A 23,069-nucleotide genomic window follows, 5' to 3' on the forward strand; every position below is an offset into this window, starting at 1 on the left:
CGGGGCTGTGTGAGTGGGGGGAGGTGGGGCAGCCCGCGCCCCTCCGGCCCTTCCCCGGGATCGAGCCCCGTCCCGCGTTGCCCTGCAGGGTAGTGGCCGCTGGCCTGGGAGCCCGGGCTGGGGCCGCGGCTGGGAACGTGGGGCGAGGGGGCGGCTGCGATGCCCGCTCAGAGCAGGTGGCGAGAGAGCCCGGCCGGCCGGAGTCCTAAGATGGCCGCGTTCACCTTGCAGCCGCGGCGTGTCTGGCTGGGCCTTTGCGCGGGGAGCCGGTTCCCTGCCAGGGCCGTAGCGGGGCGGGCCTGGCCCCGGGCCATGCTTAGGGAGACACTCACTCACTCTTGAATGTTGGTTTTCCCCCCTCTTTGTAGATTCATTAGATTGGCCTAGCTATGACTTATCCTCCACCATGTTCCCCTCCGCCTCCGAGACGTAAGTAGGGAAAGAGTTTAAACAAGACTGTGGCTAAATATAATTGTTGTAAGATTAGTAGCTGTATAAGATCGGAAAGGGCCGATAAATACTGAACCCAGAGGGCTAACATCAGCCCAGCATTCTCCTCAAAAGCATCCATCCCTGACAGGCTTCCTAAAGTTGGTGTCAAGACAGTTTTCAATCTGCCTAAAAATGCGATCCACCTTCTGATGTTTTAAAATTTACATCAGTCCTCTAAGAATTCCTCAAGGTGTCTTTAATATGAGGGTGTGAAGGAGTTAGACAGAATACCTTGAGGGAAAGGTGTACTGTGGTAACACTGTACACTAATTGTATTTCTTTAGGGTAGGTTAATAGTATTTTCTTATCTGGTGGTTAAATCACCAGTTATCTTCCTTCTTTGGTAAAGGGGAAAACTTAATTTGGCTTTCTTGGGAGCAACAATTGTGACCCCATGTTTTCAGGAATGCACAAGGAAAAAGGGATAGCTTGAAGCCACAGATAAAGGTGGAGCTGCCATTTGCATCAGTCACAATCGGGAACAAGATTGCTGAAATAGTTGATTTTTCTTCATAAATTTACAGTTCATAAGTGTCTAGGATTTATAAATGTAATGTTTAAAATCTACCTGGTTAATATTAATTTTTAGTAAAAGAAACAGAATTTGAGACTGGATTGAAAAAAAAACTGCCTCTCACTTCACTTGGGTTGGTTTTGTTAATTGGAATGGAGGGCGGGGAAGTACAGGGTTGATGACAGACAGGGCTTAGCATTATTCTTTCATTGAATGTAGCGCATTACAGTAGGGTGACTAGATGTCCCGATTTTATAGGGACACTCCCGATATTTGGGGCTCTTTTTATATGAGCTCCGATTACCCACCACCCCTTGTCCCGATATTTCACACTTGCTATCTGGTCACCCTACATTACAGGAAAGATCGTTATAAAAGTGTCAAGGACACATGTTAACCATTGGTCCCTCACTTGATCTATACTAACATAAGATTAAAAATTACAGGCCTGCAGGTTAGATTGCATTTTAAGACATAAGGGCAATATTTATGGTGGTATTCACGCAGTTATAGTCACCATTTATTTGCAGGAAGGACATGTAACAAATATTTAGCAACTTATATGTACCAGGCCAAATGTTTGTTACTGTAATTGAATTAGCATAATAATTTTCATAGTATCTTTCTAATCTGCAATTTTATTATAAATTGTTTGCTACCTCCTCTAATAACTTTTCATGGCATCTGCATTGTTTAGCATAAATCTGATGCCATACTATGAGATTATCCTTTTGAATTTGTTTTACTACACAAAAACAAAAGGCTTATTTACTTTATCACTGCCAAAATGTTTTGATGCAGAAGGTTACTATAAAAATGAAATCAGACATAGCTTTTTCTTGGGTGGTGGTGGTTTGGAAGAAAGCCTCAAAATATGTTACTTAACATTTTAAAATAAAATGTTAACGTTAGAGCTGTTGTTTTAAGTCTGGCTGCACAGTAGGCAGTAGGATGGAAAATAGCAAAATTCCCTTTACTGTTTGTATAGCTCAATCCGAACAACAGCTGTTCATTTCTAAACAATTGAAACATTTTCTAACTTTAAGGTGGTAACTAGTCTGCTATGGCAGCTTTCTAAAACTATTTAAATTGTGTATTATAATTTAAAATTGCTTTGATTAACAAGTTACAAACAAGCTGTTAAAACCTGTATGTATATGATCTGCTGTTTAATCTATAAATATTAATCACCCTTTTTAAAAGGGCAGGGAAAAACTACTTCATTGCAGTGCCGAGGTTATTCCACTCTTTATTAAGGACATACAACTATTTTTCAGAATAATGAGCTGGCCTAGAGCCTAGAACACTTACCTAAGGGATTGCTGGACTATATGTGAACCCATTAAAATGAGATTTAATTACACAGGTACACTTGACATATGTACTAGCACCATAGAAAGGTAATGTTAAGTCCCAAAACAAAGTATTATTTTGACTGTTACTTGTTCCTGAATATTGAATTTTCTCTTTACAATAGCAGTTTCTGGTACTTAAAAATTACAAAGAAACATTCTGAAAAAGTGTGAGTTCTTGAACCTTGCTTTGATCCCGTGTGCTTTAAGGCTCTCAGAGATTTCCAAAAATCAGCACTGTGGAATTTCCATTGTCTTCTGCAGGACTTGATTTACCCCTTTTAAAAAAATGAAGTGTGAGCTGCCCTTTTCATCTCAATAGGATTCTAGTCTTTGAAACCTATTGGATGACAATTTAGTGCCCTCCTCTACAAAACAAAATGGAGGCATTGAATGTTCTGGCATACAGATTAGTAAAAATGTACATTCCTTTGTACACTTGCTTCAATAAGGAGGCAAAACAGGTGGCATATTGGAGGCAGCTGTGTTAGTTCCTCATTAGAGACACCATGAACATAAAATTTTAGACAAATGTAATTTTTATCTATTAACTTGTAACGCAAGATCACTACAACTGAAGGAGATTAGAGAACTTTTCTCTTTGTTTGCATACTTTGTACTTTTGACAACACTCCTTGTCTAGTCAGTTTCACTGTTTCCCCTTTATAGTTCCTTTTTTGTTTTTGGCGCTTTCACATGGGAGATGGGGTTATACAGACACTTCACATGTGAAAATATGAAAATGTGACCGTAGAGTTCAAATTGACAATGGCCCTTTTTAAGGTCCTGGTTCTTTTCCGGTTGAAGTCTATGGGAAAGCTCCCACTGAAGGAGATAACAGCCTTGCATTGTGATGAGTTGTTGAATGAGCAGTGATAGATAATCCTCAGGGCCAACATGAGGAGTTGGGTGGTGGTGGGTGTTTGAAAGGGGTGAGTAGTAACCATATTAGAGTGAAAAGTGTTTTAGGGGCCCCTAACCTGCCTAAGGCCCCATGCTGAGGGAAGTCTTGCCAAAACTTTGTGCTTCTCCACCCACTTGACCTCACCTTAGTCTGTCCTCCATTGGCTTATAAAGGCTTAAGCTTTCTTGCATTCCCCAAGAAAAGCCTTTATTTGACTCTTTCACTTTTCTGATAGCTCTCATTGGTTTGGGGGATCTCCACTTAGATCCCATCAACCTAACTTCTGTTACAGAAGTTGCTTCAGAGCAACATGGTGTGTTCCTTCTTCAGCAAGATCTGATCACATTCCCTTTGCCCTGCTCCCAACTCTTGCCAGCATGAGGAAGCAAGAGGTTGGACCACAGAATAGACCCATCTCTCTCTTATAGTAAGGGGATGCATTAACTAGACTAACTAGATTGGTCATTAAATACTTTTTTAAAATATTAAAATAACAGATCTACTAATGTCACTAAAAATTGTGACAGAAGTGACATGGTGTTAGCTATAAAATATTTGGCTTCTTCACTGCAGAGTGTGGGTGTGTAGAGTTTCTATAAAGTTTATCAGAACAGTTGTTGAATTTAATAATCTTATTAGTGTTTTTGAATCTCTCTCTTTGAGTTAGATATCTGGTATTAAAACACAAGGCCAAGTATAGATGCAAACTAGATACACAATCCTGCATGTTTCCTTTCCAAAAAAAAAAAAGGAAAAAATCCTGTGGGGTCTTAACAAAAATATCTCCTGGGGATCCTGATGAGTATAGAGAGTCTGTTGATTTCATCACAATTTCCTACAACTTTCCAGTGCCCAGTTTGGAATGGCATCTTTCTCCTCTGAAAGCTTTTGCAATTTCTGAAATATGAAGCATTTTAAATTTTTAACTAAACATTGGGAAATCCATATTGGAATCTGCATGGGGAGGAACTTTGGTAAACCCATGCCACTTTTGGAATAGTCAGTATTCATTCTATGAAAATCTGTAGGTGTATCATGTACTGCTTTAGTTTGAGCCATCTGTTGTTAATTGTCCTGTATATGTGTTCTTGTTGGAAGACACAGTGGGTTTAGAACTAAAGATAGTTTATCTTTAGATGATATGTTTCAATATTAATATACCTGTTATCTCTATCTTTCCAGCTCCAATGGCGATCCCTCCATCATATGCAGATCTTGGCAAATCTGCCAGAGATATCTTCAACAAAGGCTATGGTAGGAATAATACTTTTAAGAAAAATGCAATATAAAGAAATGTCACTTTGCTGAAGGACATAAAGTTAACATTTTTAATTTGCACATGTTCTGGAATGTTAATTTGTGCGTACCTGTATACACTGGGATAAACTCATGGATTTAATTAAATTGGAGGGAGTTCATACAAGAGCAGCAAAATGGTTAGAGACCTTGTGGGACTGACTTGAAGAAAAATTAGACACACACACATTGGCTAATTAGAAGTTAATAGATGGGAAAGAAGTATGTAAATATCTGATGTAAACAACGAGGAAGGAATGGGTTTTATAGTAGTACTCTAGTGAGGAAGGTGTGGTCTTGTAGTTAAGACAGCTGACTAGCAATCAAGAACTGAGGTTCAAGTCCCAGCTCCTATGGCCTGGGCTACACTTGAAAGTTATCATGGAATAATTGTTGGTTAGGTATGGGACTTTAATTATATCTGGTTAAAAAACCCCACATTGTATTGATGAACCCCCTGGAGTGGACGCAGTTGTTAGACGTAAAGGTGCCATATGCTGGTGGTGGTTTCCTATGCTGTATTGGAATAGCTATACCAGTGCAAAGCTCTTTTTGTACTTGTATAACTGCATTCACACTTGTGGGGTTGTGCTGCTTTAAGCAGATATAGTTAAAGCAACATGACTTTCTGGTATTAAAATGCCTCTGTGACCTTGGGGATCACATTGTAGGTCAGAATCCTGCAATGAGTTCCTGCTAGGCAGACCCCTGGAATCTCATGGACTTCATTGGGGCTCTTCAGAGCATGGTAGTCTGCCAGAGTTTATTGCAGGATTGGGGCCATAATCTGTGTTTCAGTTCCCAATCTTCTGCTTACATCATCTATCTCTCTTTCCTCACACTCTTATTTATTTAAACTGTGATCTCTTCAGGGTAGAAACTGTCTTTTACTGTGTATTTGCACAACATATAACTGGCTGGGGCTTCTAGGTGCTACTGTAATATCAAATATAAAAATTTTGAGGTCTGTTAGACTGTAGCTTAGAAACCTGTTGCTTGGGACACGTAATTGGACTTGACTAGATAACTATGATAGGAAGCAACCTTACAGTGGCAAAGAAGTAGAGGATATGACTAATTCTTGTGTGTATAACTTCTGATTATTTTAAAGCTGAATAAATCAACTTGTGTGGTGTGGGCTCTTGTATTGAGCATCCTTCAGGAGGCTTCATGGGAGTGTGTGTGTGTAAATCTCACCCTGTCAATATAAGAATGACATTTCTGGAAAAAAAAAAAAATCCTTAAATCTAATTATTTGCTTAGTATAATATAAAGTACAGCTAATTGTCAGAAGGGTGACAATATTAAAAATGGCACCTTCTTAAATTTACTCCCTTTGTGTATTTGGAACTGTATTTCCTAGTTTATTTGAGTCCTAACCTTTTTGTTAGCTCTGACTCAGTAGTGCTTATAGAATAAACTGTATTCTATTCTGGTTCACACATCAGCATAACTTCAAGCTAAATTCAGACTTCAGAATCTTTTACTGGTGGCAGCATAAAAGCCAGAAAGGGCACAGCTTGTCTTTGAGAGGCAGAGTTGAATTTGTGGAGTAGACAGAAACAAAAAACTTTCATTTAGTTAACTGAGAAAATATCCCCTAGTAGTCATTGGTGTACAATAATCAGGCCTTCGCTATTCCTTTTTTTCACTTTAAAGTTTAAGAGAACACTACTCAGTTCAACACTGACTACAGATGTTTCAGCGTTCATAGGATTTATACTGCTCTTGTCAATGGCTGAAGTGTTTTTTTTTTTTAATTTTTTGCTTAAAAAATGCACACACTTTAAAGTTATTACAGTGTACTTTTTATCTTAAGGTTTTGGGCTGGTGAAATTGGACGTGAAAACAAAGTCTGCAAGCGGGGTGGTGAGTTTTAAATTCATAGTATTTTTGATTAATGTGCTCTAATTTTCCTGCTTACCAAAGGGATCTTTTATGGACAAAGTTAGCTAGTTGACAGAATCCTTTGATAAGTGTTTGCTGTACAGTACATTTCAGCAGGCCATAGAGATCTGCAGCTCCAAACATAAATCACATTGCCGTGTATGCTGACATGCAGTAGTCAGAAGTAGTTGTTCTGATGTCTTTGTAAAGTTGCTAAGCAGGGTATATCTTGGCTGTCACTCATTTTGTGTGTAAAAATGAATGAATAGCAGAACCATTTTTAAAGGTAAAACTGATATCAGACCATATAGAAATTTAATTTAGTTTTCTCTGAATATTCTTTGGTTCTGTTTGTGCTCAGTGTAAATCTCACAAGACCCTTGTAATACTGCTGAAAAGGATCTGGGAGTTGTAGTGGATTGCAAATTGAGTCAACAATGAGATGCAGCAGTGAAAAAGGCTAATACCATTCTGGGGTCTATTAACAGCAGTGTTGTATGTAAAATATAGGAAGTAACTGTCCTCCTCTATTCGTCATTGGCAAGGCATCAGTGGAGTATTGTGTCCAGTTCTGGGCACCACATTTTAAGAAAGATACGGACAAATTGGAGAGAGTCCAGAAGAGAGCAACAAAAATGATTAAAAGGTTAAGAGAACCTGACCTATGAGGAAAGGTTTTAAAAAAAACTGGACATGTTAAGTCTTGAAAAAGGAAGGCTGGGGTGGGATCGGGGAGACCTGATAAATCTTCAAATATGTTAATGACTGTTGTAAAGAGGATGGCGATCAATTGTTCTCCATGTCCACTGAAGGTAGGACAAGTAGTAATGGGCTTAATCTGCAGCAAGGGAGATTTAGGTTAGATATTAGGAAGAACTTTCTAATTATAAGGGTAGTTGAGCTCTAGAATAGGCTTCCAAGGGAGATTTTCAAAATCTCCAGTGAAGGAGATTCCACAAACACCTGTCAGGGATAGTCTGTAATTACTTGGTCCTGCCACAGTCCAGGTGGCTGGACTTGTTGACTTCTTGAGGTCCCTTCCAGCCCTACATTTCTGTAAATCTGATTCCATAGTATTGAACAGTGAAACAGCAGTTTCACCAATCACTTTGACCGCTGACACTGACCAATGCTGGATTCTTGAGCAGGAGACAAATTGTTCAGTATTTTGCCCTGGGGGATATTTCTGTCTGAATCAGCACAATAGTTTACAAACTGAAGAATGAAGGTTGATGGCCATTGTAGTGTAATTATATTTCATGAAAACATCTAACCTTTTAAACATCTTACTAAAGCCTGATCTACACCAAAAAGTTTTGCTGACATAGCTTTGTTGGTTAGGGGTGTGTGGGGAAATCACACTCTTGATTAACATGGCTATGCTGGCAAAAGCCTTAGGATAGATAGCTATATCAGCAGAAAAAGTCCTTTGTCTGGTACAGATTATTCCTTCTGGGGGAACAGGTTCAAGCTGTACCAGAAAAAGAAGCGTGTTCTCTCTCTCTCTCTCCCCACTAGTGCTCTCCTGGTATATTGGCAAACCCTCTTATAACCTATAATAATAATATATGGAGATATATCTCATAGAGCTGGAAGGGACCCCAAAGGGTCATCGAGTCCAGCCCCCTGCCTTCACTAGCAGGACTAAGTACTGATTTTGCCCCAGATCCCTAAGTAGCCTCCTCAAGGATTGAACTCACAACCCTGGGTTTAGCAGGCCAATGCTCTAGTGTAGATAAGGCATAAGCTATTTATCACTAATAGTCTTCAGCCTTTAGTTGCTATCTTGATTTATGGAATCACAGCCTGCCTTAAATAGTAGGTATTCCTTAAAGAAAAAGGTGACTGCTACAGGCAAACAGGCTCCTGCGCAACTTGAATTTCATTTTTTTTCTTCCCTTGTTTACTAGGGACTGCTACCATGTCTGGAACGCTGTGTTTTGCACAGACATCTAGTGGCTAAATAATATGCTGCAAGTAAACATCACTCACTCAAAGTTAATTTTTCATATAAAGCTACCTCATTTAATAAATTTAAAGTTTGTTGTCTTAACTAAGGTAAATCTTTAGCAACACATTCTGGCATTCATATACCTCCTTTATCTACTGGAAATCTAGATATTCCTTCAGTATATGGTGAGATTGATACAATACTCCAGAAATGTTTGGTTTAAACATACTCTTCACATAAAATGAATGCTCCCTCTAGTAGTAGTAAATGCATATAGTACCTTAAGGAGTGGATAGCTAATTCTAGTGGGCGTAGGGGAAAACAGGGCTTGTCTACATAGTGCATCAGTGCACATCAAAGGGGTGTGAATTCTAAAGCACACCAATGTGTTGCATATTAACTGGCCCAAATAGATCCTGCTGGCGTTAAATAAAAGTTCCCTAATACGTATGCCCAAGCAGGGTCTACCTGGGCCAGTTAGTGTGCAACATGTTGGTGTGCTTTTGAATTCACACCCATCTAGTGTGCACTGCTACACCATATAGACAAACCCACAGCCAGCCATATCTTGGGTCAAAATTTACTTGTATATAATTTTTTTTTTTTTTTTTTAGATTAAAGACCATCAGAAATTTTTCCATATCATTAATAAAATGGAGTGGAAAGACTGTTTAACAAGTATCCCCTGCAGCAGTTGCTAGCCAAACACTTCAGCATTGTGCCCATGTTTATTTTTAAATTTTCAAAATTAGATAGATATTAGGTAGATATTGACTAGTCTTTCCATTTTCCAAGAAAAGAGATGCAAAAAGTAAAGAGGATAAGTAGCGAGAAGCAACTAGTGTTTATAACTTTCAGTTTTAATAACTAAGGTGCTGTTTGTAATATAAATAACTGCAATGTTTATTTTAAAATAACTTAGCGTAACAGCTATCCATTGAGAGTCCTGAATCTAAAAAAATTATAATTCTGTGTAAGGAATGGAAGTCTGTTAATAAACTTCCTATCAGTTAATGTTACAGTCTCCCTATGTAATTATATTTTTACTTGGGAGTCCTGACTCACTTGTGTGGCTATTAAAATCCCTAGTTAAGAACCAAAGTGCTGCCCTTTTGTCTAGAGACTTATGTTCAAATCATTTTTCGATTGCAACTGTAAAATTTCTTCTAATCCCTGAATGTTTATTTTAAAATGTATATGTAGGGCCATCTCACAATTGTAGCATGATCGTCTCTCTTTGGGCACTAAAGATTGGAATAGCAATAGTATTATATGAGGATTGCAGCATGTTGGCAGAGTTGTCTGGGATGCTGTCTGCACTGGGCCTGGCTCTGATCAGTGATATTAGTCCCTTCAATAATATGAGCCCCAAACTCACCTCTGTACTTGTAATAACATTTTTCTGCTTTTTAAGGAAACAATGACTTGAAACAAATTGCTTCAGAAAGAAGTGTAAAACATGAACTACACTGAATAGTATAGTTCAATTTCTTATAGCACAGTGGACTTCCTTGCTTTGGAATTGGGTTTTACATTTTTGAACTGTGTAGTATCAGCACATACACTGCCGCCATCTGGTTAAGTTTGAAAATCTGGAAGATCCTTTTTAGCAAATTGTTACAAAAGGGGGTGGGTATAATTCAAACTGGTTGACCAGGACAATACTACCTTACAGTTGTTTACATTGTTTAGTTTTTTAAGTTTTTAAAAAAAGATACCTTTACCATGTGAGACTTTCTGGGATGTGTGCAACTCAGGAATAACCTATACTGTCTTACTAGGAATTCACAACAGCTGGTTCATCAAACACAGACACAGGGAAAGTGAATGGGAGCTTGGAGACCAAATACAAATGGGCTGAGTATGGTCTGACTTTCACAGAAAAATGGAACACAGATAACACTCTGGGAACAGAAATTGCGATTGAAGATCAGGTAACAGATTGACGAACTACTTGTATTTAATTTTTTCACTTAGCCGGCAGATCTGAGCTAATAGCTTTTGTTCCCCTCATTAGATTGCCAAAGGTTTGAAGCTAACGTTTGACACAACCTTCTCACCAAACACGGGGTAAGAGTTTTGTTTTTGTTAAGATAGTACTTTTTGGCATGTTAAGGGGAATAACTTTGCATGTAAAGGTCAAATGAATATTTAATAGGTTAATATAACTGTGAATGAAGAGTATGTATATGGCTTGAAATTGGTGGCTCAAAACTACTACTGTTAATCCAGGCTGTTATATTTGAATGTGGCTCCTTGGGGCACTGATGCAAAATGTTTTGCTCCTTAACAGGATAGTTGGCACCCTAATGAGAGAATTACATTTGTTAGAATAGTACTCAAGGCTCTGCTAGCACAAATACAAGATAATACTTTATTGGGAGTTTTGGGCGGGATAAGGAAGTAAAGAAGTTTCTTCATTCCTTAGTCTTCAAATGTATAATCCTTGTGTTTTCTGAAACTTTCTTATGGACTGTTGCATTTTGGTTCCATGACTGGTCAGTTATGTCTTGCCCCAACTTGACACCTATTCTCTAATGGCCTTTATGTGCCTACTGCAGGTTAAGTAGTAAAAATTAGACTGATAGTAGAGGATGAAGCCTTTTTAAAAAATAATTTCTTTGCTTCAGGAAGAAAAGTGGCAAAATTAAGTCATCTTATAAACGTGAATGTGTAAATCTTGGTTGTGATGTTGACTTTGATTTTGCTGGACCTGCGATCCATGGCTCGGCTGTCGTTGGTTACGAGGGCTGGCTTGCTGGTTATCAGATGACTTTTGATAGTGCCAAATCGAAGCTAACAAGGAATAACTTCTCTGTGGGTTACAAAACTGGAGACTTCCAACTGCACACTAACGTGTGAGTATTAAAAAAACTGTATTTGAGAAGCTTGTAGTAAGAGTATTCATAAGCTTCAAATTCTGAATTAATAGCACTTGCTTGTGAAAGTGTCAAATATGCTCTGTGTGAGAGAACCTCGTACAGAATTAACCAGGGTAACACATGAGATTTTCTTTACCTGATCAGTAATTACTTCTGTACCTCTTTTCAGTTTAGTGTTTATAGCTTGTTTTCTAACTACTTTGTTACATGAAGTAATTTCTGTAATATATGCATTGTAGTCTGCAAAATATAGAAAGCAATACTGAAAGTATTGTTGTGTTTACAAAGTAGACTGAAGTACCTGTCTACTTTGCGATTGGGAAAACTGCAGTACAATAATACACTTGTTCCCTGTGATCTCTTACAGGAAATAGTTATTAGCAGTTACAGTTGGCATGATATAGTTAAAATAAATATGCTTTGCCAGTGCTTTTAATTCTTAGGCCCTTTCCTTTTGCCCTGAAAGGGAACTTTAACATAGGAAGCACTCAAGTTTATGAAATCTAACCATACATGGCAAAGCATATAGTTTTTGTGTGTGTTCTCACCTTCCTGCTGACTTCTCAGGTTGAATAATTGTGATAATGGTGCATTACTGATGTCTCAGTGATGTTAACTTAAATCTGCATGGTGTTAAGGTAGGAAGCAACTTACTGGTATTAATTGGAGTCAAATCACACACTTGCGCACCCCCCCTTCTTAAAAAAAAAAGGGGGGGGGGAAGAGGGGGAATTAAGACAATATAAATTTTAACCAGGATTGTTCATACTTGCAGTGAACTGCTTTCAAAGTTTATTAAAAGATTTGAAAATGGTATTGCTTTTCTAGAATAAAATGTCCTTTGACTTTTTTCTTAACAGTAATACTATAATGCTACTTAGAAACATCGTTTCCAGTAACCACAAGATTATTCTGAATATTTGCCTCTGATTTATAACTTGCATGTCTGTATCAAACATTTCATACTCTTCATTAGTTTCAGCACTAAACAGAGGGTGTGCCATGAACTCAATGGAGCCAGGGTTTTGTGGGGAGGGATAGCTTAGTGGTTTGACCATTGGCCTGCTAAACCCATGGTTGTGAGTTCAGTCCTTGAGGGGGCCATTTAGGGATCTGGAGCAAAAATCTGTCTGGCGATTGGTCCTGCTTTGAGCAGGGGGTTGGACTAGATGACCTCCTGAGGTCTCTTCCAATCCTGATATTCTATGAAGGAGGAATTTACCTAGAGTATTTATGAGCTTAATTGTGCAAGTGAACACATTAGTATCACCCTTAGCAATATAATTATCGGAGTAAGCTTCTTTCATGGACTCTGCTAAAATAGCTTATTCTTCCTTGCAAACTACATTTATCTGCCCTCTTTTTTAATGTCTTGGAATGGAAAAATAAATTAGTTATGTTTAAAATACAAAAAAATACAAAAAAAAAAAGTTTTGAATAAAACTTTAAAAGCTAAATATAAGTGTAGGACTTTATATTTTATACACATAAACCTGTAATTTAATTTCACTTGCAAATATCTTGCAGCAATGACGGGTCAGAATTTGGTGGCTCAATTTACCAGAAAGTGAGTGACAGTCTTGATACTGCTGTAAATCTAGCTTGGACAGCAGGCAGCAACAGCACTCGTTTTGGTATTGCAGCTAAATACCAGTTGGATTCCACTGCTTCCATCTCTGTAAGTATGGCTTTAAGCTTCCTCTTGCTCTGTGTAAATATACAACTGGATATCTTTTATAGTAGTATAAATTTCTATATTGATATGGAACGGTCAAGAAGTATGCCAGTTACTCTTCTGTATCACTAATGTAAAGGTCTGTGATAGCCCAGATGTTAACAACTAAATCTTGTAAAGTATGTGACTTTAGTTACATACAACAAAGTAACTGTGATTTACTTTTTCTACAGAAAGTCTTCTTACTATGCCTATAGTAACACAATTCAGTGCCTTACACATTAAATCACTCTAGAGAGGTGTTTCAGACACTTTTTCAGATTACTGCACCACGTTCCCATGCTGAGAACTCTCCTGTACCAGTCAGCACCCTATCTACAATAGAGCTTGGCTTGCTCTAGTTTAACTTCAGTTTTGAAGTGGGTAGTGTCCGTGCAACAGATGTCATTGGGTCTAGAATAAGAGTCTTGCAAGCCTGAACTTCTAGTGCTGGTGCACATACTATTGATTGAGAGCATTAACAATGATGGTTAGCATAGAAATGTACCAGCCCAGTAAAACTAAATGGCCATTCATTGATTTGAGTGAATCAATGAAATTCTGTTTCTTCAATGAATACTATTAGATGTTGTGGCTTGTTCTGATAGAGTTAATCTCAGAAGCATTAAAAATAAAAGGGTGAATTGGCTCTCTTCCTAGAAAAGTCCTACACAAACATTTCGGGTAACAGGGATTATGTTGGAATGTGGTTTGAAAGGTAAATTTCTGCCTGCCCACTCAAACTGTATATTATTTTCCCTCTGGGATAAGAAGGGTGGGTGGGTGTGTGTGTGTGTCTTTGGTTTTTGTTTTTTTGCGGGGGAGGGGAATGGTGTATCCAGTAAATACAAAGATACTGCAAAATATAAACTGGCTTTAAATTTGTGATGTCTGGTCTTGGTGACAGCTGTTATAGTCACTACGGGGTTATAGCAAAGAACGTTCTTTCATGGTTTTCTTTTGAATTGCTGTTTCTTACTCAGCTTTTCGTTTTTTGTTGCAGGCAAAAGTGAACAACTCTAGTTTAGTTGGAGTGGGTTACACCCAGACCTTGAGGCCAGGTAAATGTTTTATAAATAAATCTCTTCACTGCAATCATGCATTCCTAGGTATTATGCATGGAACTGCTGTTGAAATATTATCTATACACTCATGCCAGTTACAGTAGATGGCTTCTCTTTCCTCTCTTCAGAATGACTATCTCTTCAGTCTTTCTCCCTTTTGATCTATATTGGAGGCTAACTCGTACTTGGACAGTTTCATATACCATAAACTAAAACTCCTACTGAATTTGAGTTCTGCTTGGCTAAATCCAATGGCATTTCTGGAAAGTTTAGGGCTAAGTGTGTCCTCCATTTTGTTTTCCAGTAGGATGGATTTCAGATGTGTTTCAAACTTTCAATGCAGTGTTTTGCTGCAATGACAACAAGCAAGTCTAATAATCTTAATTTAACCAGAACATTTTTGTTGGTAGTATCCTGGAAGATCTAACCATCATTCATAGAAAATGTCCAGTTGTCATCTGGCTGGTATCCATTAATCAACTTCTTACAGCAGAGTGAAAGAACTGTTTAGTTTTGTTTTTCGAATACCTAATTCGTATTAAAACTATTATGAAGATATTAAACAAGTGCAGTAATTTACACATCCTTTGATCACCAGCTAACACAGTTTCTGTGTTCAGTTAATACCTTGGTAACAGTTTTCTCAGTGATTGTCCATTTGTGCTGTTTGTTTAAATCACTTCTGGTTATAAAACATGATAGTGAATAAACCATTAAGACACCAGACTTATGTGAGAAAAACCTGACCTGTTTTTGGTCTTGGGTTGAGCAGGTTTTGTCCAAATAGCATTAACACCATATACACAATGGGGCTGTCTTGTGGAGCAAACTCATTCAGCGTAGTTTTGTTTCAGAAATGAAGCAACTTCTGGTTTAGAAAACAGTTAACTGCTAGTGTATTAAAACATATGGGGACTCATCTTTGTGGTTGACAAGAAGAGATAATGCCTCTCAAAATTTCCGTTGCATACCTTGGATCATTGCAGCTGCTGCTTTTGGGGGAGGAGGAGGATGAAATCCTAGGACAAGCACATGGGCAGAAGGAGGAAGAGGCTCTTTCTGTTCTTAAAAACTAAGGAAATTCCCGGAAAAAAATTTGTTCAAATCCATAACTTAAAGATAAAAATCCTTTCAGGAAGGTTGCGGTTTGCAAAAACGCACAAGAAAATTTAGAGTTAGGATTAAAAACTAATGAGAAATTCCAAACGCTTCATGCATGCAGTTAAAGGTAGCTGAACTGCTCTTAGTCTGCTCCATATCTGAGAAACTCAGCCTGCTTTATCCATCCATTTACAAACACTGTGTTATCAGACACTACTAAAAATAGAATGCTTTATTCTTAATTGCCTCTGGGTTGTGCCTTCTTTACTCAGCAAACTATTTGACTACATTCGTCCTGTTTTCCTAATCAGGAACTGGTAGTCACTCCTCCGCTCCTTATTAAGGGCCTGATTCTGTCTAATAAGGAGGGATCCTTATAGCTCTATGTGCACGTGCATGATCCAGGTGACAGATACAGCATGTGTACAATGGAGACCTCAAACCAATTATAAACCAGGGCTGTGTAGGGCACACTTATAAATGGAAAGCTTTGTAAGTACATTGGCTGTTCATATTGCATGCACAGGCTGGAGGATCTCTTTCTAAATCTGTGATCCAAAACACCACTGTGTCTTGGGGGGGAAAAAAGGAGTATGCCAAGGAAGTTGGAATTGTTAAGTGGGGGACAGAGTTGACATAACTTAGTATTTAATTGTTCTGTATTTCCAAATTTTTGGATTTCTTGTAGATTTTTAATCTTACAGGTGACTTGCAATCAACTGGAAAAAAAAGTTGTTGTTTTTTCCCTGTGTGCTGCTTTGTGATACGTTAAGAAGGCCTGAAAAGTTTTTGGTTTTTAATGTATTTTTTTTTTCTGGGTTGCTTCAAAATGCTTTCTGGATCTCAGATTAGTGAGAGTTATAAATCCACCCATTTGTGTTAGCATTCCTTTGTTCTGATCAAGGTTTTGGGGCAGGGAGTGGAATCTAAATAACTTTCAGTATACAGGATCTTAATTTGATTTTATTAGGGTAGTCAGAAGGGACTCAGTAGCTTACTGAATCTAGTCTCTTTCCCTGCTGAGATCCTTGTGGGCTCAGACAAAAGAATACTTCTAGATTCTTTCTCTCTGTTAGGGGGATAGTTTTAGTAGATGCAAATGAAAATAAGATGGTCTCTTTCATTCTTCACTGTCTTCCTCCAAAGGTCTTATATCTGATTTTACTGGTTGCTGATAGCTCTCTAAACAGCTAGGATTAAGGTAGCTTCATTCTCAAAATTGCACTCTTTTTCCTCATGTTTATGGAAGTTGTTGTTCTATTTGGGCAAAAATACATCTTGTGCAGTATCTCTAATCCTCCCTCTAAGGGTGTGGGGGAAGCCATCATCGCACTTTTCCCAAATGGCTATCTCATATACTTAGCATATTTTTCTCTGTGTGACCTATAATGCATGAAAGGGCTCATTTCCATATTAAGTATCAGAGGGGTAGCCGTGTTAGTCTGGATCTGTAAAAAGCATCAAAGAGTCCTGTGGCACCTTATAGACTAACAAATGTATTGGAGCATGAGCTTTCGTGGGTGAATACCCACTTCATCAGACGCTGACGAAGTGGGTATTCACCCACGAAAGCTCATGCTCCAATACATTTGTTAGTCTATAAGGTGCCACAGGACTCTGTTGCTTTTTCCATATTAGTTTGAGTAAATAAATAATCTCATAAATCCAATATATAAAATGTGATACTTATATAGAATTTGTATGGTTTTTTTAGTTCTGTGTGAAGTAGTTGTATTTTATATGCCCCCCCAGATCGTCATTTGGTACCTACAATTGTTGTTCAACTTAGTTTTGTACAACTTTCTTTTAAAAGCTAAATGGAGTTGATGTAAGTGGAAATTGCTTTAGAAACTTGCTTTACTATTGAATTACTACCTTAGAAAGTAATTATAATTGAACTTGGACTTGTGATGAAACGAAGACTTGTTGATTGACACAATGGCTAGCACTTTCAGATTCCATGTTGTTAACATGGGATTGTTTTAATCTTACAGGTGTGAAGCTTACACTCTCCGCCCTGGTAGATGGGAAGAGCATCAATTCTGGAGGTCATAAACTTGGTCTTGGTCTGGAGTTGGAAGCTTGAAACAGCCTAAGAAACTGCTGCAAGGAAGGGATATCAGAAGAATTTGGCCTTAAAAATGTATTTCCAATGTGATCAGCAGGCTTTTTTTCCCAAGAGGGATGACCTAGAACAAGAGCTGTATTCAAAGTATTTTAGACAGTTACTTGTTAGCTGGTTTCTAGTTAAATTGGTTACCTATCTAGTTATCAATTCTGCATTAGTGCAGTCACTTATACATTATTTAAATGTATTTAACTGTTTAATGCGCTACCCACAAATAATGAAATAGACCTTTATGAAAACTGTACAATTGTGTGCATGTTTGTTTTTATGTTCCTTTTAACATTTTGATATTGCCATTGAATGAGAAATGGATCAGTGGATGTTTTGAAATGAGGTCAGCAATTTTGTTAAATCACCTTAATTAGAAATACTTTTGGTATCCCAAGACAACTCAAATTATGAATAAAACAAATACACACACATATTTGTGCCTCCAAATATTTTAAGAGTTTAGCTATTGCTAGGGCTCAGTGAGCTTTAGTTTACTTATAATATCATTGTAGTGCCACACACCTTAGTGGTCATGAGCTTCCGTTATGGGCCCAGTCCTTTTGACCACATGTTGAAGCAAGCAGGTTTCTGCTGAGGACGATTAAATGGGAACTCCTTTAGGAGCCAGTGAACCTCATCCCTTGATCTATTGCTGTGTTACGACAAGGCCCCTTTCCGTATTCTCCAGTTCTCCTGTCCCTCCATGGACAAAGTGCATTTGGTCCAGTACTCTGTGCCTACTGGTCTGGAGAGTACAATACACTCACTGCACCGTCTGACTTGGAAAAATGCCGCCTACATCTCCCACTAGTCTGGCTGCAGAGTGGAGGCCCACTCAGTACAATCAACTGACCATGTGAGCAGGACTATGCTAAGCTTCTGTTTAGAATGTGTGAAAGATACCGTGATTTACTTTATCTTCTATTTCTCACTCTAAGGATTAAAGTTTGCATTTTTCCTTTGATGATACAGTTCTTTGCAAGTATCAGTGATTAAATGTGATAACTCCTGAAGTTGTTGCAGTAATGCAAGTGCTAAAAAGATTTCCTAGGTATTAGAATACAGCTCCAAGTGGAAGAGAACCTTGCTAGAAAGGATACTGGAAATGCATGTGCAGTGATCCTCCTAATGTGGAGATGCAAAGACTGACTTTAAGGTCACAATTCTAGGTCTGAATTTGGGGACTTATGAATAAGGTAAATATATATACATATCTTTAGAAAATGTGGTCACATGCTGCTAAAGAGCCATCCTCCATTCAGGGGGCTGTCTCAGGGAAGTTCTTCCCCTTGCATACGTTTTATGTGCTTTGCACTATATAGCCACATTGATGTACATCTGAATTTACACTACTAGATGGGAGGAACAGCCTGGAAGACAGCATGTGTTCTGGGGTACTAAAGAGCAATGTGGTAGACTTAAGCTATTTAAATATTTACTAGCATTTCCTACTAGTCACCATAGTCAATAGGGTGGCTTCCTTTTTTTTTTTTTTTATGGCAAGTTTACTCTTGTGATAAGAGTATTTTACATTGAGTATTACCTGGTATGAAAGGTGAGAAGGGGAGATGATAAAACATCAGATTAGAGCTGAACTAAGGCATATGACTTGTTACACTCTTCCCCTAATTACCGTGGTGACTTTAAGATGCTACACGTAAGCCTTGTATTTTCATTAAACTGGTTTAAAGACTGACTTTTGCAGTAATTCTTTTAGTTATAGACCAGTGTACAGAGAGACCCTAAATGCCAAAATGTACCAAGCCCAAATCTCAGGCACTTCTCAAAAAGCTAGCTTGAATATCTGGGAAGTGAAGAGTTTCCCCCCCCCCGCCCCAGTGTTCATTGGGTTCCCTGCTCCACACCTGGGCTTAGGGAAAACAGACTAAGCTCTTGGGAGTACAGTCCTCTGCCGGATAGGTTCTTATTCTTTTTATGTTTTAATATACAAAATCCACTGACACTCCAGGATAAATACTGCCCTCAAGAATACCTGTGCAACTCATGCTGTGAATGGGATTTGTGCACATGTATCTAGAGCAGGATCGGCAACTTTTGGCACGCGGCTCACCAGGGATTGAAAAGTAACAGGTTTCATGGTCTTGTCTGTATGACTATATCATATATAGAGATCTAGGATGTGCAGGGCTTCAGTCAATAGCCACTCAAGGAGCAGGCGCTGAAACTACTGGGAAGAGACTGCAGGTGTTTTACCTGCTCCTATACCTGCGTGAACCAGCATTTATGCTAGCTGCGAGGTGTGAAACAGGAATGCTGCTTCATCAGAGAATATATCAGTGACCCTCATTGTTTTCTCCATTGATCCAAAGATCATAAAGAAGAAACTGAATTATACAGCTGCAATTTCATCTTGGACAAGGGGGGCAGTTCTAGAAATATTGACTTAAGCTTTGCAGAAGTAGGACCTTACTGCGTCCGCGGTGGGTGGCCCTACTGAAGTCAGTTAGCTAACAATGGCACTACTCAACAGGGCATAAAGTTAGGCACGGGTGTGTGACTCTTTGCATGATCTGGGAATTGCACTTTGGAGAATTTCTGTCATCCTGAAAAGTGCCCAAGTGCTTTCTAGAGGCTAAAGCAATTACTGCACCTGCTGTTTAAGACACTCTCGTACTACTTACCACTGAAACGCAGCCATGTCTGCGCTGGAAAGGAACTGCACACAGTAATGCTGTACCCAACACATCAGGAGATGAAGAATACAAGCCAATTAAAACTATATAGAAAAATTTATGTAGACAGAATATAGTTACATAAATTAGAATTTGGCTACACCTGTCCCCTTAACTGTTTGCCTTATGAAACAGGATGAGGGAGGGATAGCTCAGTGGTTTGAGCATTAGCCTACTAAACCCATGGTTGTGAGCTCAATCCTTGAGGGAGCCATTTAGGGATCTGGAGCAAAAATCAATGGGGATTAGTCCTGCCTTGAGCAGGGGGTTGGACTAGATGTCCTGAGGTCCCTTCCAACCCTGATATTCTATGTCATTAGGATTTGTCTCCCCATCAAACATTTGAGCATCACTGTTCTTTATGGGCCATATCTACCCATCTATTTTTTTTTAAATCAAAATTTTCCTCTGATATCAACAGGGAACATTGCTCTAAAAATCTGTGGGCTGATGATCCTAGCATAAATACTCAAAAGCCCCTGAATTCATCAGTTTTAAAAGGTGCACCCAGCCCTGGATCTGTGGGCAGGACCAACAGGCTCAGGTGGTGGTTCATTGCTGAGTTCCTGTGGTAGTTTGCCATCGGGTGATTATTTTACAGCTAACGAGTATATTCAAGCATGTAAAACAATAAAGTACTATATCAATTCTCTTATAAAAGCTCTGCCCTGACTGGGTGTATTTCACTGAAGGAATCTAGGCATGCGGCATGTTGCTGGTTACAAATGTTGCATCTGCAGCCAAGACTGTTCAGGTGAGTTGGGCGAAGGCAGCAACTTGCAAGTAGCTAATGAACTTTATCCCCATAGGTTTCCATAGTAGTGTTATTAAAAACCAACCATAATCCCATCTTTATTTGATATGTGTATTTTTGCTGTCAGAATCATATTGAAGGCTACATGCTGTGCTTAAGGAATAGATATTACATTGGTGGGGTTTTTTGTTGTTGTTTTTGGTGAAGGCATTAAGACACCTTTCATCTGCCCTTGCTAAAGCAGCATTTTTTGAGTGGACTAGTCAGTGATTGCTGATGCCTGTATCTTGCAAGTGACTCCATGGCTGGGAGTCCCCTCCCCCATTGAGGTTGATAGGTGTCTGTGTGGGCATGAGTGGGCACTTGCACAGATCCGATTGCAGGATCTGAGCCCAGCTGCACACTCCTGGGGTTGTGATACTGGAACGGTTGATAGGGCTACACTGCAATTAGACATTTATGGCTGGCCCTTTCCGGCTGATTTGGGCTAAAGGGCTGTTTAATTGTAGTGTAGATTTCTGGGCTAGAGCTGCAGCCCGAGCTCTGGGACCCTTTCACCTCAGACATCTACACTGTGATTAAACAGTCCCTTAGTCAAGTCCCCTTAGCCAAGCCCAAGTCAGCTGGCACGGACCAGCTGTGTGTTTTTAATTGCAGAGTAGCCATACCTGATGTGGGCATGAGCAGTCACTTGAACAGAGCCGACTGCAGGTGCAGGGCCTGGCTGCGCACTCCTGGGAATGTGACACACTTTCCAGGCTTGGGAACTGGCCCTTCTTTTTTTGGGAGTAAAGCTGGTTGCTACAAGGTGCACACACAGCTTTCCAGCTTGGCTGTATGGAGCAATTGTGCCATCTGGTGGTCGTTCTGTTTTCCCTTTTGACTCTCCCTCAGGAATATGCTAAAATGCTAAAGCAGATTCTTTCTTTCTGTGGCACTTTGCTGTTGCTCAGGCTCCACTGTCTTAGTACGTTAGGGTGACCAGATGGCCCAATTTTATAGAGACAGTCCCGATTTTTGGGTCTTTTTCTTATATAGGCTCCTATTACCCCCCGTCCCGATTTTTCATACTTGCTGTCTGGTCACCCTATAGTACGTGAGCTTGTTGAGTTATTTTTAAACAAATGTTTTCAACACAGTTAAGCCAAATCTTGAGCCAGTGGCATCAGTTTTTAATACATCAGGGGAAAAAATATTACTCTAGCGAACAAACACTTCCTGCAGCTTTAGTATGGGGAGGTTTTCTTTCAGTGCCCATTTCCCCAGGCTTTCACATTACCTCATCATCTTTCTTGGATAATGCAGGAGACCATGGAGCTCAATGACATCATCCAACCCAATAGTTCTGGGCCTGATGCTGTTACCTCACCCTGCAAACGTAAGGTCTGGCTCTTGCGGGAAGCTCCATGTATGTGATTGGATCTCTGTGCGTGAGGGGACCCTGCCCACACAGAGCTCATTGAAGAACTGGGGTTCTGGTTTGGAGTATGCTAAAATGTCTTGGGGACCGTGAAGACATCTAGTTGTGACACTGCATTGCAGCATGCAGCCTTATTGCCGTCTCTTATCTTTAATTGCGAGCTCCGTGATACTTGGTGGTTTTTTTTACACTCCAGATGCTGAAATCAAGAGATTGCACGAGCATCTCAACTTTCATTCAGTAAAAGGAAGTGCTAGTCCTCTGGGGTGCAGTGAAAAACTTGCAAATGTGAAGCAAGTGCACCTGAAAGACTCAGAAACCAGAATGCAACATTCATTGCTTTAAAAAGATTTTTAAGCCAATCTCCTGATGGGTACAGCCTGACACCTAAGTTTTGAATGCTTGGGGTTGGCAATACTTCACGATGGAAAGCTCTCTCACGCTCTGATCTAAGTGCAGCCGGTGGTGGCATTACCTCAAAAGTGTGGCCTTGCATCACAACATGATGGCGTTGCAATGTACTTTACTGTTGCATTACCCAGGTCCGGCATAGCATTGCAACATAGCAACTGACCCTCATCACAACACAGCTGTACCTTGTCTGGAAAAATTCTCAGCAGTGACCAATTTAGGTCCTAATCCAGCAATCAGCTCCTCAGAGGTGCAAGAGTCTGCCTGCATAAACTGGGATTTTTGATTAGGTAGCAGTGTGTGCTCACTCCTCCATCACTCAAATGTATCTTGAGTTTTAAATGTCATGGGCCTACCTCTTTGGGAAATGGGCTATTAATAGCAACTAGCTCCACAGGCATAAATATTGTCATTAAAACCACTCTTTACATTCATAAAATGGAAGTGATTACACAAAGTTTTCAGAAATTTGCAACAAAATTTCCCATAGCTTATTTGGTGTTAAGGTCAAATTT

At 39.3% G+C, this 23,069-nt stretch overlaps 1 protein-coding gene across 2 annotated transcripts in view; it reads left to right on the top strand.

Annotated features, from left to right (window-relative positions):
• Positions 1-18,972, top strand: part of VDAC2 (voltage dependent anion channel 2) — a 30,869-nt gene extending 11,897 nt beyond the window's left edge. Inside the window, exons 2-10 of one of the 2 annotated variants that reach the window (XM_045025687.1) lie at positions 369-429; positions 4,445-4,516; positions 6,378-6,427; positions 10,178-10,330; positions 10,414-10,466; positions 11,027-11,254; positions 12,806-12,956; positions 13,996-14,053; positions 17,152-18,972. In XM_045025687.1, the coding sequence (XP_044881622.1) occupies positions 390-429; positions 4,445-4,516; positions 6,378-6,427; positions 10,178-10,330; positions 10,414-10,466; positions 11,027-11,254; positions 12,806-12,956; positions 13,996-14,053; positions 17,152-17,243 (897 nt within the window). In that variant the 5' untranslated portion in view covers positions 369-389 and the 3' untranslated portion in view covers positions 17,244-18,972. The remainder of the gene's footprint in view (positions 1-368; positions 430-4,444; positions 4,517-6,377; positions 6,428-10,177; positions 10,331-10,413; positions 10,467-11,026; positions 11,255-12,805; positions 12,957-13,995; positions 14,054-17,151) is intronic. The other variant, XM_045025686.1, reaches the window with a different exon arrangement.
• Positions 18,973-23,069: the final 4,097 nt, after the last annotated feature.

Source organism: Mauremys mutica, chromosome 7 (assembly GCF_020497125.1).
Source record: "Mauremys mutica isolate MM-2020 ecotype Southern chromosome 7, ASM2049712v1, whole genome shotgun sequence".
Taxonomy (NCBI): Eukaryota; Metazoa; Chordata; order Testudines; family Geoemydidae; genus Mauremys; species Mauremys mutica.